The following is a 16,738-nucleotide window of genomic DNA, read 5'->3' as shown; positions in this document are numbered from 1 at the left end:
AGTTTATTTGCCTTTGGTAAATCAACCCCTGTGAGTAAATGAAGATTTATAAGCCACATCAATGACCACACTGATAGCAGTTTACCCTTTCAATTGCACTAGCAAATATAATCTTTCACTACCCTGATTGGCTCAGGGGTTTTGGTAACCCTCTGATCTTGATATACCTATGTCTATACAAGTTTCAATGTTTTCACTCTAGCAGGGCGATAAATACACATGTCATTGAGCAATCGTGCATGACATGACCATAACCAGCGGTGGTGCGTCCATAGTGGGCGCAGAAGCGCTGGCCCCTCTCTCCCCTGCGCCGTCACTCCAGCGGCTCTAATAGGCTTCCCGATTACAGCCTGTTGGCTCTAATGGCTTGATGGCACAGTAGCGACAATTGATGGCATGGCACAGTGGCGACACTTGTTGGCATGGCACAGTGGCGACAAATGATGGCATGGCACAGTGGCGACAATTGATGGCATGGCACAGTGGCGACACTTGTTGGCACAGTGGCTGCATTTGATGGCACAGTGGCGACAATTGATGGGCACAATGGCGACAATTGATGGCATGGCACAGTGGCGACACTTGTTGGCACAGCGGCGACAACTGATGGGCACAATGGCTGCATTTGATGGCACAGTGGCGACAATTGATGGGCACAGTGACTGTGTTTGATGAGCACAGTGGCGGCAACTGATGGTCACAGTGGCTGCATTTGATGGGCACAGCGGTGGCAATTGATGGGCACAGTGGCTGCATTTGATGGGCACAGTGAGGCTGCAATTGATGTTTTTTTTCTTTTTTGTTTGTGCCCCCAAAAAAAATTGGAGCACCCGCTGCCGCTGACCATAACTGAAGCTAAAAAAAAGAAAAGTGTGGATACTAAAAGGGAGGAAGAACATTATTTTTGTGTTCCCAATATGGGGATTTCCCCTCATTTCCTGATCTGGTGACACCCTATTGTGTTGTAACATACACAGGTGTCAATGTGGCAGGAAGTGAAGAGAAATCTCCCCAATAGGAATACAGAAATGTTAAAACTCTTGTCCCTTTTTATCCGAAACAAACCTTTTGGCTGTAGCTGGGCATTTATTACACAGGTGCTCATTGGGGAGGCAGGCTAAGAGTATTCTAGATTGTAAGCTCTAATGAGCGGGGCCCTCTGATCCCTCCTGTATTGATTTGTGTTGTAACTGTACTGCCTTCCCTCATTTTGTAAAGCGCTTCGCCAACTGTTGGCGCTATATAAATCCTGTATAATAATAAAGAGTAAAAACATATCTAACAGTGGAGAAAGCAAGTCTTGTATTGCTCATGCGATCCTAAAGCACACTGATCTGCAGAAGCACCTTGTTGTGGGTGCAGTCAGAGTCGCCAACCCCCCCCCCCCCCCTTTTAAAGTTTAAATTAGACCAAGAAGAGATTCTTATTCAATGGCTCATTCTGGCTTTTTCTGGGTGCTTCAATGGCCAGTGCAGGATGATATTTACTCATGCGCAGGAGTTCAGTCATCCGTGACATCACCGCGGGGCTTCCGCCTTCTCTCCTGGCCACCGGGCCAATAGGAGAGAAAAAGTGAGGCCTTGTGCATGCTCAGTAGAGTCCCCGGCGTGAAGCCTAAACCGTCGGGTTCACTTACCCGCAATGGCGGTGGCAGTACCCGACAGCTGATGGAAACATCAGCTGCGGTGCCCACATGGAGGGACTCCAGGACAGGTAAGTGTCCTAATATTAAAAGCCAGCAGCTGGCAGTATGTGTAGCTGTTGGCTTTTCATTTAAAAAAAATTCCGGGAACACCGCTTTAAAGGGCTCACTCAGATGGGCTCTGAGACACATCCTCCGTGCTGAGCTGCTTTTTTGCTGTATGTGCAGGCAGCCCATATATTTCGAATTTCGCAATGAATATTCGCAATTCCGAATATTCACATTTTTTCAATTTTATTTTTAAAACAGATCACATCCTATCGACGTCTAAAAGCATTGCTGGTATGATTAGAGACCCTGGGCCGAGTAGCTAAGCTGAGGCGATCCTTTTATGTTGCCGAATATAAAAAAAAAAAAATTGCGAATTTTCGCTAATGCGAATGCGAAAATGATTGCGAATTTTCGATAACTGTGGTAGGAGAACTCTGATTGTCTCTGATGCAAAAGGGGGGGGGCTTTGTGTATGTGTATGTTATGAATATTTGTATGTTTGATATTATTATTTTTTGTAAGATGGAAAAAATTGCGCATACCTTAAAAAAGGGGAGAATACAGCAGCAACTCAAAAATGTTATACAACATAAATTAATACAAGACAGAAAATGGAGTCGCTCTACAAGAATAAAAAATATGTCTAGTGACAAGACATGTGGGCAAATTATAAAATAAGCAAGCGCAAATAACTTGTGAAATACACAGTGAAACAAATATATAAAGAAATATAGTCCCAATAATAGAAAAATAATCTTTCATAAAAATGTCTTTGATATGTGAAGTGAAAAAAAGTCCAAAGCATGCAGCATGAACGTGTTCAATCTTCAAGGTGTTTGATTGACAAACGGCTGTGACAGATGGATAGAGTAAAGAATCACCACCAATGCAAAACACTTTTTATTTTTTATTGTAAAATATCACGAATATTCTGAGCCAATCAGAGTGCTCCTTCCGCATTTGCCGAATATTCGCAATTATTTTGTATTGTAAAATATCAAGAATATTCTGAGCCAATCAGAGTGCTCCTTCCGCATTTGCCGAATATTTGCAATTATTTTGTATTGTAAAATATCAAGAATATTCTGAGCCAATCAGAGTGCTCCTTCCGCATTTGCCGAATATTCGCAATTATTTTGTATTGTAAAATATCAAGAATATTCTGAGCCAATCAGAGTGCTCCTTCCGCATTTGCCGAATATTCGCAATTATTTTGTATTGTAAAATATCACGAATATTCTGAGCCAGAGTGCTCCTACCGCAGTTATCGAAAATTCGCAATTATTTTCGCATTCGCAATAGCGAAAATTCGCAATCATTTCATTTCGATAAAATATCACGAATATTCGAATTTAGCGAATATATCTCGAATATTCGACTATATATTCGAGATATATCGCGAAATCGAATATGGCGTATTCTGCTCAACACTAATGACCAATGGATATCCCCGGCCGCCGCTGCCACCCCCTATTCAGGTGTCCAGCCCCTTTTAGGACGCCGGGTGCCTGCTTGCTCACAGTCTTCTTTAGAATGTTCACTGACCTGTGCCAGTGACTTGTCGTTAAGGTTCCCCTATCGAGGTGGTTCCTGTAAGGACTGCGCAGGCGCAATCCTTGCCGACGGAAATCTCCGAACCTTGTCCGGAATCACTTTAGGCCCATTCAAGTCCTCTAAGCCCTGATTATATTTTTTTGGATAATTGTTTATGTGATTGAATTGGAAAAAAATAAAAGCATTTTGGACTCTTTCACAATCTGGTTTGGGGTGATTCATTTCTGTTTGCCTAGACTTTGAATCCCTTCTGTGTACCTATGGAGGGAGGCCTGTTTGTTTTTGGAGCTGCTTTACCAGATTCATTGAGAATGTCTTCACATTGGATCAAGTTGAGAAATCCCAGCGTGAATGTGGCATGCCAACACATTGTAAATTTGCTTATTTATTCACGGATCTCTGCTTTTTAATTTACAGGCAGGCTTTGTTTGGGTTCCCTTTGCTGGGTTTTAAGTGACCTTTTTTTTTTAATATGCTTGTAGAATGTAGGCAGGTATGACGCTATGGGCAGCAGCAATGCAGCAAGTGACGGTATCTACATTCCCCAGTGTGTGCAGACACAAGTACCGGACAATACAATAAAAACTCAAGTTTTCAAGTTCATCTCAAAGTTTATTCAAAGAGCAGCCTCAAATCTGATTCTGTACAGAAACCTGTTCATTAGACAGCTTACAAAATGTACTTCTCCCCCCCACCCACAAAAACGCATACTCGCTGGTGTCCCCAGAAGGCACGGTTCGTAAGGCAGCATAGGTTGGGGGTCTGTATTCCCAGCAACAATAGAAAAATACAAGTGGTGGAACCAAGCAGAGCCACCCCGAGAGAAGAGCAGGGTGGCGCCACCTATAGGTAGTATGTCAGATTTAGGGGCAGCATTTGATCAATATACTCAGTGCTGGGTGATGGACAGCTCCCAATAATAACACGCAAACAGGCCAACAAGACGTTGGTACGCCAACATTCATTCGGACTCACAAGACAAAAAGCGCAAACGGCAGCACTTGAAGAGTAAAAGCATGATACATCACATAAAAAAGAGTCCTTGCATAGGCAGCCATTTTTAAAAAGGAGCCTGTCATTGATAACGGTTTCTAGTAAAATAGGGGCGTATTGTTAGTAACACTGGTTGACTTTATAACATGGCTATATCTATGCTTTTCTAGAAGCTACTGCACCTTAAAATCACTTGTTACCATTTTTCTTAGCAGGTTTCTTTATTAGTAGAGGCAACTACTCCCAACTTTTTAAGATGGGAACGAGGGACACCTATTAGCAAAAGTATGTAGGCATAGGACACACCTCTTGCCACGCCCCCTTAAAGGAGAATTCTACAAAAAAAAATTAGTTAAACCCACAAGTGCTTTTTTTTATTTTTACCACTACTATTCCTTTATATTGGCTTTCGAAATTTACAAATGCAGCAATTTAGAAATTGGATGAAAGGTTTAGCGCTGGGAAACACTACTTGAAAAGATAAAAAGTGCATTTTATATACAACTATAGAGATCAGACCAAAATGAGGGACAAATGAGGAGGGAAGAGGGACAGAGGGACTTTGTTCCAAATCAGGGACAGTGTACAGAGTGCAGGGTTCAGGGGTGCGCTGTGTACAGAGTTCAGGGGTGCGTTGTGTACAGAGTGCAGGGTTCAAGGGTGCGCTATGTACAGAGTGCAGGGTTCAGGGGTGCGCTGTGTACAGAGTGCAGGGTTCAGGGGTGTGTTACAGAGTGCAGCATTTTTGGGGTGTGCTATGCACAGTATGCAGGGTTTAGCTCTCTATCACAGGCTGTCCACAACTCACTTCCACCCCTCCACGGCTCTGACTTCTGCACCACTCTCCCCTATTAAACCCTCTTGCACAACACTCCCTTCACAGTCCTTATCTCTCCACCCCACCCAAAGCTTTTTTTTAAGGCACGTCCCTGGGTGAGAGGGTCACATGAAATGGCCTGGCGGTCCAGAATCGGCCCATAAGCCTTGCATTTGACATGTGTTCTACAAGAATTATTTTTGTTGAATAAAAATATAAACACTACTTTAAACATTTGGACATTTAAATGAGGGCTGTCACCCACTGGAAAGCCAGTGAATAAAGCCTTGAATTATTTATGCTCTTTTAAATAGATGTTATTCCCCCCCGACCTTCATGATTACTTGCTAAAAAAAAAAAAAAAAAAATGATTTTATATATATATATATATTTGACAGACAAACCATCTACACTAACTTGGACTACGTTTTAACAAGCCCACTTTGACATCCTGACAATATCTCAATGAATCGTTCCTTCACAAGGTACACCTACACTGTCTTTCCCCCTCAGAATATCTTGACCATCCGTGTAATCAGTTTAGCCCAGGGGCCTCCAAACTGCGGCCCGAGGGCCAGATGTGGCCCTTTGCTAGCTTCTATCCAGCCCTTGGGGCACTACTCCTTCCACTGATATGAGGCACTATTCCTCCAACTGACAGCTACAATGGGGCACTCTCTCTCACTGATACCAATGATGGGATACTATTCCTCCTATTAATAGTGGCACTACCCCTCCTATTGACCACCAATTCTGAGGCCATATTTATTTTCAATGATGCCAAATTTTTTTTGCCCCTGCTGGCCACAATCCGGCCCTCCTAAAGTCTAAAGGACAATAAACTGGCCCTTTGTTTAAAAAGTTTGGAGACCCCTGGTTTAGCCTTTCTAAACATTTGTCACATCACAAAAAGCCCCTCTTTAAAAACAGAACTTGGTCTTTCAGAAATACTGAACAAGCTTGGCCCTTTTCAGACGAAATTTTCTGTAACGTTCACGATGTCCTAAGCCTCTGCCAAAAAGCTAATTCTAGAAAGCCATAATTTGGGGTTCAGAATCACAAGCCACAATTGAGAAGCTGCAGACCAATCAGTGGTTATCAGCGAAAATATCTTGAAGATAATTAAATTTTAAATCTGGAAGAATAGAAGCAGGTCTACTTATCACGAAAGGTCTGGGGTATGATAAAAGCAGAGAAAGCGACAGATCCAAAGATCGGCAACAATGGAGATGGGTAAAAACTGGGATGGACTTTCAACACATAGGACACGTTTTGTACACCAATAGCTGTAAGTTTAATTTCTATTTTAGAAAAGAGAAATTATGTTTGACTGTTGTGCACCACATAGGTTCTTCTACTATGTCAGGGTAAAGATAACAGTACAGTGGTTCAGTGGGCAAATTAATCTCCCACATCCTGGTAAAAATATCTGCCAAGACATAGACGTCGGCCATTCTTGGAGGATACAAATGTTTCTGTCCTCATCTTCAGGTAGTACAAAAATAAGCAAAATCTTTCAAAAACTGTGTTGGACTGTCTGATACTTAAAACCAATCTGGCAATATTATACTTAAAATACAGCAGCACATAGTAGTGAAGCCGCACATCATTGATCTCTTGTGTACATAAACGTACTGCCGGCAGTTACAAAGACCGCCTGCTTCCCTCCTTTTCCCGAGGCATTTCGCTCCCTATAGGGCAGGGGTGCCCAACATGTGGCCCGCAGAGCTCACTGATGTGGCCCGCGACCTCCTGCTATGGGATGGAATAGAATACTGTTATTATAGGTCAGTTTTTTTACTAAAATCACAGTGGACATATCTGTTCTGCAGTGGTTACTGGGCTGCTTTCAAACTGATCTGCAGGTGCAGAGCAGTTCACCTGTGGGTTTCCTGCACTGAGCCATAGACTTCCATACCTCCCAACCCGCCCGGATTCTGCATGAACTTCACGCACAGACTGCATGTTCCCGCAGTCCCGCGATGGGGTTAATTATCCCGCACAGGAAGGAGAAGATAGGTCAAAGGGGAGACATGCCTACCGGAGCCGGTGTGTGAAGCTGAAGTGAAGAGGAGATCAGACCCGCTGTGTGTACAGGTGAGATAGAACCAATCCGCGCGGCACCCCCACCCCGCTCCACAACTTCTACGATCCGCGGCAATCATCCCCCCCCCCCCCGCTCAACAACCTTGATCATGATCCGCGGCAATCACCCCCCCCCCCCCCAACAACCTTGATCCGTGGCTGTCCACCCCCCGCTCAACAACCCCCCCTTTCACACGGTCAGTCTGACCCAATTGGACCCTCCATTCACCTCTAAGGTGTGGAAGATGTAAGCCGACTTGTGTCCTACCTCTAATCCAATCCGCTTAAAAAAAAGGAGTATAGTGGGCTGAGTCCATGTCCGCTCTGCATATACACGGACCTGCCATCCGCCCGCTCTGCTCTTTGTGGCCCACGACTGGTTACCAAGTCGCTTAAGTGGCCCTCGCTCTTAAAAAGGTTGGGCACCCCTGCTATAGGGGATTAATTACAGGGTTGAAGGGCGAGATGCAAAGGACTCCAGAGCATTTCCCAAGGAGATGCGAGTGGCTTAAAATATTACAGCGGAAGAAAGTCACAGTAAGTTTTGAAGCTATTCTAAGATAAATTATGAAAAATTGTACTAAAAAGTAATACAAAAAAAAGCAGTGTGCAATAAAACAGAACTTGTTTATGTGTCCAGAACTTGGTCTTTGCCCAAATAACTAAATTCACCTCCTTGTTCCTCTTTTTGTATTAGTCACAAACATTCTGAAAGTCAACTTTCCGGAGTCATTGCTTCCAAACAGGAGAACTTTATGTTCTCAACAATGCTTTTTTGTCTCTGACAGACTACCTACTGTGTTGTTTTAAACATACTTCTTACATTAACGAGCCCCATAAGAGTAAGGCTGGATTCACATCTATGCAGTTTTAGTGCTTTTTGCAGATTTGCACTACAGAACGTGTTCCATAGGCAACCATGTTAAATGGACTGTAGTGCAAATCTGCAAAATGCAAAAAGCACTAATAGGTAGATTCACAGAGAGTTACGGCGGCGTATCAGTAGATACGCCGTCGTAACTCTGAATCTACGCCGTCGTAAATTTAAGCTTTTTCTGGAAACCAGATAGGCTTAAATTAGCCTAAGATACGAGCGGCGTAAGTCTCCTACGCCATCGTATCTTAGGATGCATATTTATGCTGGCTGCTATGTGTCGCTTCCGGTGAGTTTGGCGTAGAATATGCAAATGACTAGATACGCCGATTCACGAACGTACGTGCGCCCGTCGCAATTAGTTACGCCGTTTACGTTGGAGATACGCCGGCGTAAAGATAAAGCTGCTCCCTATGTGGCGCAGCCCATGCAAGGTATGGACGTCGGAACAGGCCTATCTTTTTACGTCGTTTGCTTAAGTCGTACGCGAATCGGGCTGGACGTAATTCACGTTCACGTCGAAACGGCGTACTTTGGAGCAATGCACACTGGGATATGTCCACGGACGGCGCATGCGCCGTTCTTAAAAAACGTCAATCATGTCGGGTCACCAGTCATTTACATAAACACGCCCCCCTGTTCCACATTTGAATTAGGCGCGCTTAGGCCGGCCCATTTACACTACGCCGTAACTTAGGAGGCAAGTGCTTTGTGAATACAGCACTTGCCTCTCTGACTTACGGCGGCGTAGCATATATGCGATACGCTACGCCGCCTCAAAAGTGAGCCGCCCTACCTGAATCCAGCTATAAAACTGCATAGGTGTGAATCCAGCCTCAAACAGGCTCCATAGTTGTGAACAACTTCCAGACACCTTGGCCAACGTTCAAAGTCCAGACCGAAAGTGCAGCACCTCCAGTGGCAAACCCATAAGTCTGTCCTCTTGAATGGCAGTGGCTAATCTGCTTTCTGTTCAACATATAATATGTGGAAAATTAAAGGCTAAACTACACCCAGACGTTAGCGGTTAAACCGACATCAAAGAAAAAAAAAAAAAAACAATAACTGCATAACAAACAAGCAAGATAGTAAAGTATATCCCTATCCTAAATAATATTGTAAAGGTCTCATTATATAAGATGACACCCAGAAGTAAACCTCCCAACTTTGTGAGGGCAACATAATTTTATGGTCGAAGTTAGTGTCAGGGTCAGTGTTAGTTCTGGTGATGTCGTTTTCTCAGAATGAGCGCTCAGTCACAATACTTTAAGGCATCCTAGTGGTTTATCAGTAATAAAAAATAAACTAGAAACAAAAAAAAAATCACAACGTCAAGTGGATACAGAAAGAAGTCAGCGCACATAAAAGACTCCTCTAGACTACAAACATCTTGTTAACCAAATACGGGGAATATGTATCCATTTTATTCTACCCAAGGGGTAGGTAGTATGAAGCGCCATGGTTAATACTGCAAGTAAAGGCGGGAGAGGTAGAGTGTCTGGAAAACATGGACGGAGAAGCCTCCCCCAAGATCATTAGTCTAAGGGAAAACTATCTAGACACACTTTGCTCGGTCCCTGTCCTGGGCTTTAACACAAAAAAAAAACCACACATAAATCTTGAGAATGGGAAGCTCCAATGCACCCAACACTGCTATGGTTGATCAGCCAGCTTAAGGGGAGGAAGGGACATGGTCACAGAGAGTGTGCAGCCTGTAAAAACCTCCCTGTCCAACGGACACTGCATTAGGCTCCCAGCAGGAAACCACTGCTTCACACTGTGGTTTCCCGTCCAGATTTGAGATTGGGAGCCGAGTACTGGCGTCTCATGCGAGGTGGAGTGACAAACTGATTGTAATAGTGAGGTCTGTCACCCTGCTTGTTATAAGAGGTATTGCTGCCTTCGTTATCATCACCATAATGATTGCCCCAGTTTTGCTGCCTTTGTTGATGCCCCTGGGGTGGCTGTTGCTGGAAATACTCTGAGTCAGTCTGCTTTAATTCAGAGGATTGAAGTGACTCAGAGGAGCCAGATGCTTGGCGCCTTAGTCCCTTCTGATAGCCATTCAAGGAGTTACTTCTCCATCGGCCAGAGGTGTTATCGTTGTTGTTGTTGTTGTTGCCGCCATGTCCCCGGTACTGCTGCTGCTGCTGCTGCTGTGTCAAATGTTGGTTGCGCAAGTGACTGAAAGGGCTCCAGATTTGCTTCTCAGGTTCTACCTCATCTTGTTCTTTAATTTCCGCTTCTTTTGGGACTTTAACTTCTATACATTTATCATTCGTAATGATGATGTGTGTACCTGGACTCCAGGAACTTCGATGACTGGGATTGCTTTTGAAGGGGAAGCGTGGTTTACGGTTCTCTGGTGGGATGAAGCGATGAGGTCCGTTGCGCCTGAGCTGCTTTGCGATCTCCTGCTGCTGAAGGTTTTTAAACTTAATCTGTTCCTGCCTCATCCACTGTGTCCTCCCTCTATGAAACATGGCATCACTACCGTCTGTCTCCTCGTAGACTTGTCCTTCCTTGTAGGGGTCAAAAGATTTACATTTATCACTTTCTGTTCCCTTATCACGTTCAGCGCTAGAACCTCTCTGCCTACGTTCACCTTGTGTACCCATGAGCGGCAAAACTTTCTCCATTTTTAACATTTTGTTTCGTAGTACTTTTATCTCCTCATCCTTCATGTTATTCTGGGTCTTCACTTCTTGCAATATGTCTTCCAGTTTGTCAACATGAACCTTCAGGTCATCGACATCCGAGGCACCCTTTCCAGCGGGCACTACATCCTCAATCTTCTCATCTCCCACTCCGACTGTGTCCCAGACATCTCGAGCCACTGCCCTCCAGGAATCGCGTTCATTTGGATCCTTTTTTCTATACATGGAGCAGAGTTCCTTCATTTTGACTATGGCCAGAGCTTCAATCTCTTGTCGACTATGTTGAAAGTCATTAAGTGCAACTTCATAACAGATTTCCTTCACAGCTTGGATTTTAAGGTCAGAAATGGTCACCCACTTAGAATCTTTGCTCAGTTTCCGCCTCTGTGGGATATGATACATCTTATTTGGCTCCCGTTTCTTTCCGCTACTGGGTAGGCCGCACTTTTTAACGATGCTTTGCACTTTGCTGGGAGGAAGCTTCTCCCGTAATGATGTGATCAGCCGCCAGCTCTCTTCACATGACCGTTTCTCAGAGTCGTCCCCGCTGTCCGAGTCTGCGTCCTTGAGAAAGAAAAAAAATCAAAATGGCCCCAAAAGAAACCAGAAAAAATGGAAAACACAAAAAAAAACACAACAACAAATGGCAAAAGAAAAAAAGGACATGAAATAAAGGAAACAACAGGATGTGAAAAATAAAACAAAATGCTGAGGTGATGTTTTTGAAAAAGTGAAACTAAACTTTCAGTTCTCACCTATCACGTGAGAGAAGTTGGAAGAGAAGATAGGCAGCCTTCGTTAAAAGAGCACAGAGTTAGAGATGGTGAAACAACCCATGCCCAACGCACACAGGCCAAATCCTGAGTCTCTTCGCACAGCAAACCCAACACTCCAAGATGCAAGTAGGCAAAGACAGCCAAGAAGAAGGTCAGTAAATCGTGGTTAGTAAATGCAGAATTCAGATGCTGGTGCTTAAACTTGGTTGCAGTGCTTTGTGAGTTAAGTATTCAAGAGAAAGGACAAGGTGTTACATAGGCCTTTAGTGTAGAGAGCAGTCCACCATGTGGGTCGACGAGGTATGTTCGTGAGGTGTCCTAGGAAACTGATAAATATCTAATGGTTTTCAGAAGACTTCAATCTTATATTCATTTTAATGTCAATCCACCCACAAGGTATATAGAAAAAGAGTGCTGTACAGAGTATCCATACCGCACACACTGTACTCAATGCAGCACAGTAAAATCACAAGCTCACGATTACGGGGCTCTCTGCCTGGCCTCTGCATGGGTCAGCGGCTGAGCCTCTTCAGTGATGCTTAGCATGCTAAACCAGGGCTGTCTTAATGAGAGGGCACACCTGGGAACTGTCCAGGGGCGCCAGCTACATGGTGGGCCCCTGCACTTTCCCCAAAGCAGCTGGTCCTTGAGCCCACACTGCCCTGAAATTGGGGGCCCCATGATAGCACTGAGAGTGATATATACACAGGGGAGGCAGTGTGCCTCCTACCTACTTGATGTCCGTTTACCTGCACTGTCGTTGTAGGGGCCCCAGAGCATTTCTTTGCCCAGAGGCCCATGATGCTATTAAGACGGCCCTGTGCTAAATGTGCAGATTTAGCATCACTGAGAACAGCGCGGCCAGCCTATGTACTCATTGACTCTGAACCTGCAAATTTAACAGGTTTAGTGTCAATGAACTGACTGCATGTGTGTGCTACCGACAGCCCTACTGCCCACCTTTGCCACGGGGGCGGCATCTGGCTCTGGATAGGCTTAGTAAGTTATTAGAATAAAATACCTCTGTTGTCACTGACCATACTTTATAGATCAACTATCAAATGCTATATACTACACCAAAGAGAAGACTAAAGCGCAGGATACTCAAAACAAACTACAAACCCCCCCCCCCCCCCAAAATGATGTGGTTGTTTACCAATGTGCACAAATTAATTACCCTAGTACAGGATGTCGCCAATTTACAAGCCGACCTCAATGCTCTGTCTAATTGGGAGACTGAGTGGCAGATGAGGTTTAATGTTGATAAATGTAAAGTTATGCACTTGGGGGCTAAGAATATGCATGCATCATACATACTAGGGGGAGTACAACTGGGGGGATCTGTAGTGGAGAAGGATCTGGGGGTTTTAGTTGATCATAAGCTCAATAATGGCATGCAATGCCAAGCTGCGGTTTCCAAAGCGAGCAAAGTCCTTTCTTGTATTAAGAGAGGTATGGACTCCAGAGACAGAGATATAATTTTGCCCCTGTACAAATCATTAGTAAGACCTCATCTGGAATATGCAGTTCAGTTTTGGGCACCAGTTCTCAAAAAGGATATCGGAGAACTGGAGAAAGTGCAGAGAAGAGCAACCAAACTGATAAGAGGCATGGAGGAGCTCAGCTATGAGGAAAGATTAGAAGAACTAAATCTATTCACTCTTGAGAAGAGGAGAATTAGGGGGGATATGATCAACATGTACAAATATATAAGAGGTCCATACAGTGTACTTGGTGTTGAGTTATTCACTTTACGGTCAACACTGAGGACAAGGGGGCACTCTTTACGTCTAGAGGAAAAGAGATTTCACCTCCAAATACGGAAAGGTTTTTTCACAGTAAGAGCTGTGAAAATGTGGAACAGACTCCCTCCAGAGGTGGTTCTGGCCAGCTCAGTAGATTGCTTTAAGAAAGGCCTGGATTCTTTCCTAAATGTACATAAAATAACTGAGTACTAAGATTTGTAGGTAAAGTTGATCCAGGGTAAATCCGATTGCCTCTTGGGGGATCAGGAGGGAATTTTTTCCCCTGCTGTAGCAAATTGGATCATGCTCTGCTGGGGTTTTTTGCCTTCCTCTGGATCAACTGTGGGTATAGAGTTGGGTGTATGGGATTGTATTGTGTTTTTTATTTTGTTTGTTTATTTTTTTGTGGTTGAACTGGATGGACTTGTGTCTTTTTTCAACCTGACTAACTATGTAACTATGTAACTATGTAACTATGTAGTACTGCTGACACAACAACTAATAGGAAAGCAAAGACTGATAGGGAGCTTTAAATACATATATGATTAATGGAAATATTCTTGTCAGTGTCTGTTAATAGTTTATAAACTTTAAAGAGCACCTGTGTCCAAACTATTCACATTTTCTGAACACGCAGAAAAAGCACTTTAAAACAAGCCATGGCTCACCTCTGTATCTAAAGGCATTATGGAGAAATTATTCTTTACATTTTACAACAGAGGTGCTGAAATGGCAACTCCTCACACCTTAGGTCTCATTTACACTCTGACGCATTATGGGGTGGTAGAGCATTTACTGTATGCACTTTTTTTTGCATATCATCGTGCATACGGCAGTCAATTCATTGCAATGGGCTGCCCTATACACACGACAAACAAATTAAAGGGGAAGTACAGCCAAAGCTGCAGTTCGCTCTGCACTCCTGAAGCCCGCTGTCTGCCGACGTCACAGAGCCGGTCCAGGCTTGGGCAAGATCGTGACAATGGAGACGGGATTTTCCCACATGCCTGGACCGGCACCCAGTTCAGCCTCTCAGCGAACTGATGAGAGCCTGAGTTGGCCGCTCCCACCCCTCCACAGCCCAGTGCTCCAGTGGGTGCAGGGGGAGCAGTCAACAGCTCCGTGAGCAGAGAGCTGGTGACTGCTCCCCCTGCACTCACTGGAGCGCTGGTGTTTGATCACTTTGGTTCTCAGTTAGAGGCACCGGGGAACAGATAAAGCATTGGATCGATGCTGCATCTACCTAGGTAAGCATAGGTCTGCGCAGCCTATTGCATTAGGGTGTGCACCAGTGGCGGTGCGTCCATAGGGACGCAGGAGCGCCGCCCCCTCTGGCACGCTCACAGCCAGTAAAAAATACAGATTCATACACTGTATGAATCTGTATATTTTCGCCGCTGCCGCCCACTATTCAGCTGGCCGGAAGTTGAGCGCCGGTCAGCTGAATAGCGGCATCTGACTGGCTTTGTGGAAGTGCCTATCAGGGCCAGCGGGGGGGTACTGGGCACGGTGGCTACAAGTGGGGGCACAGTGGCTACAAGTGGGGGCATAGTGGCTACAAGTGGGGGCACAGTGGCAACAATTGGGGGCACAGTGGTGACAATTGGGGTCACGTTTGCGCCCCCCCCCAAAATTTTGAGCACCAGCCGCCACTGGTGTGCACCCGAAAAGCTCAAAGCCACAGCAAATGGTGGGAGTGGCCAAATTGCATTTACAGTGGGGGAGGCTTAAAGGGGTGTGATTGCCCATAAAATAGGCTTTTGGCCTTCCCTCCTCCAGTAGGGTGCTTTCACACTGATGCAGTGTGGTTTCCCCTGGGATTCAGCCTGGAGCGCTGGGCTTCACATGTTTTTAACCGTGTTAGGGCATATGGCCTGGTATGATGCGAGGGGTTCGCTTGTCTTTCCCTTTTCCTGGCCTGCATGCTCAGATAAGGGTCTGATATGGATTTTGGAGGGGGACCCGACCCACTTAAAATGTATACCAGACAGAGGGGCATTTCTTTTGCTGTAAGGTCCCCTTCAAAATCCATACCAAACCCAATAGGGCCTGTCGGATAACTCCTTTTATTTTTGCAGTAACTGTCCTAAGTCCTGATAGGAAGATTTATCTTCATCTCAAGTTCTGAAAACACAGCAGGAAGTGAGAATAGATTTTCCCAAATTGAAGGGCTTTTACATATACAAGTCATTGGGAGGGACGAGTCATTGGTTGTCAAGGAGCCAACACCCGCCAGTGTCCTAACAACGATGAGTCATCCCTGCTGTCACCAAGGGATTCCCCACTGACAGCAGAAGATTCCCCACTGACAGCAGAATGTATACATTCTACCTATTCCCATGACATCTCTAAATTCTCCCCAGGAGGAAGGAGATTCTAACCCTTTACATCCCAAGAATTAAAAAAAAAAAAAAACCTTTAGCCAGATATAGAATATACTGCAAGATCACTACATGGACACTCTCCACTTGTTCTCATCCCAGCTGTCTTTAAAAGTAACTTGGCAGTAAACATCCGGCGGTCTCCATAGAACAAGCGCAAATATTGATCTCCATATTAATTTAAAAAATGGAGACTAACGTCACCGACAGGGGAGGACTGGGAACTCTTGGCTTGAGGGGCAAACCCAAACCACTGGCCCTTTCATGGTAGGTAGCTAAAGAACCTTCACCATGCAAAGTGTGCCATGGTACTACCGTGATTGGTGGACATGGTGAAAGGGGGTGTGGTTTATTGTTACATTCCTTTTCCCCATCTTCAAAAAAACTAAAAGATAAGTAAAAGAGCGCACAGGAGGGCCAAAAAATACCTAGTGCATTACAGGAGGTTTATTATTATAAAACATACAGACAATTGAATACTCACAGAGGTGAAGAATATATAAGTGTTGTATAACCCCCAACAGAATTCAGTGCAGGAATCATGTTGGCTGACACACAATATTACTACGCTGGCAAGCTGACGCGTTTCGGAGGAAGAACCCCCTTCTTCAGAGCTAAACAAACCAGCATATTAAACGTCATATAAATACAGTCTCCACAACTGCCCCTTGCTGTGGGTGGTATATTTTTAGTGGAAAGAGTATTAGCCGGATTCAGGTAGAGCGGCGTACATTTGAGCGGGCGTAGCGCAGCGCATTTGCGCTACACCGACGTAACATAGAGAGGCAAGACCAGTATTCACAAAGCACTTGCTCCCTAAGTTATGGCGGCGTAGCGTAAATGGGCCGGCGTAAACCCGCCTAATTCAAAGTAGGAAGGTAGTGGGCGTGTTGTATTAAAATGAAGCGTGACCCCATGTAAATTAATGGCCAAACGAACGGCGCATGCATGCTCAGAATCACGTCGCATATACTCCCTAAGATATGACGGCTCAATGCCTACGACGTGAACGTAACCTACGCCCAGCCCCATTCACGTACGACTTACGTAAACGGCGTAAAATACGACGGCTGTTCCGACGTCCATACCTTTGCATGGGCTGCGCCTCCTTTTTGGTGGTTTATCTTTACGCCGGAATTAGATTAGATTAGATTACAGCGACG

At 44.8% G+C, this 16,738-nt stretch overlaps 1 protein-coding gene across 12 annotated transcripts in view; it reads right to left on the bottom strand.

The window, feature by feature from the left end:
- KIF1B (kinesin family member 1B) overlaps positions 1-16,738 on the bottom strand; it is a 267,120-nt gene that overhangs the window by 75,898 nt on the left and 174,484 nt on the right. Inside the window, exon 21 of one of the 12 annotated variants that reach the window (XM_040326425.1) lies at positions 9,419-11,237. The exons of the other annotated variants lie outside the window; for them this stretch is intronic. Within the exon in view, the coding sequence (XP_040182359.1) occupies positions 9,789-11,237 (1,449 nt within the window). The 3' untranslated portion in view covers positions 9,419-9,788. Of the gene's footprint in view, positions 1-9,418; positions 11,238-16,738 lie in introns of those variants that run through there. 12 annotated transcript variants of the gene reach the window in all.

Source organism: Rana temporaria, chromosome 10 (assembly GCF_905171775.1).
Source record: "Rana temporaria chromosome 10, aRanTem1.1, whole genome shotgun sequence".
In the NCBI taxonomy this organism is placed as follows: domain Eukaryota; kingdom Metazoa; phylum Chordata; class Amphibia; order Anura; family Ranidae; genus Rana; species Rana temporaria.
The sequence above is the reverse complement of the archived record's forward strand: the minus strand, read 5'-3'. Positions and strand labels throughout refer to the sequence as shown.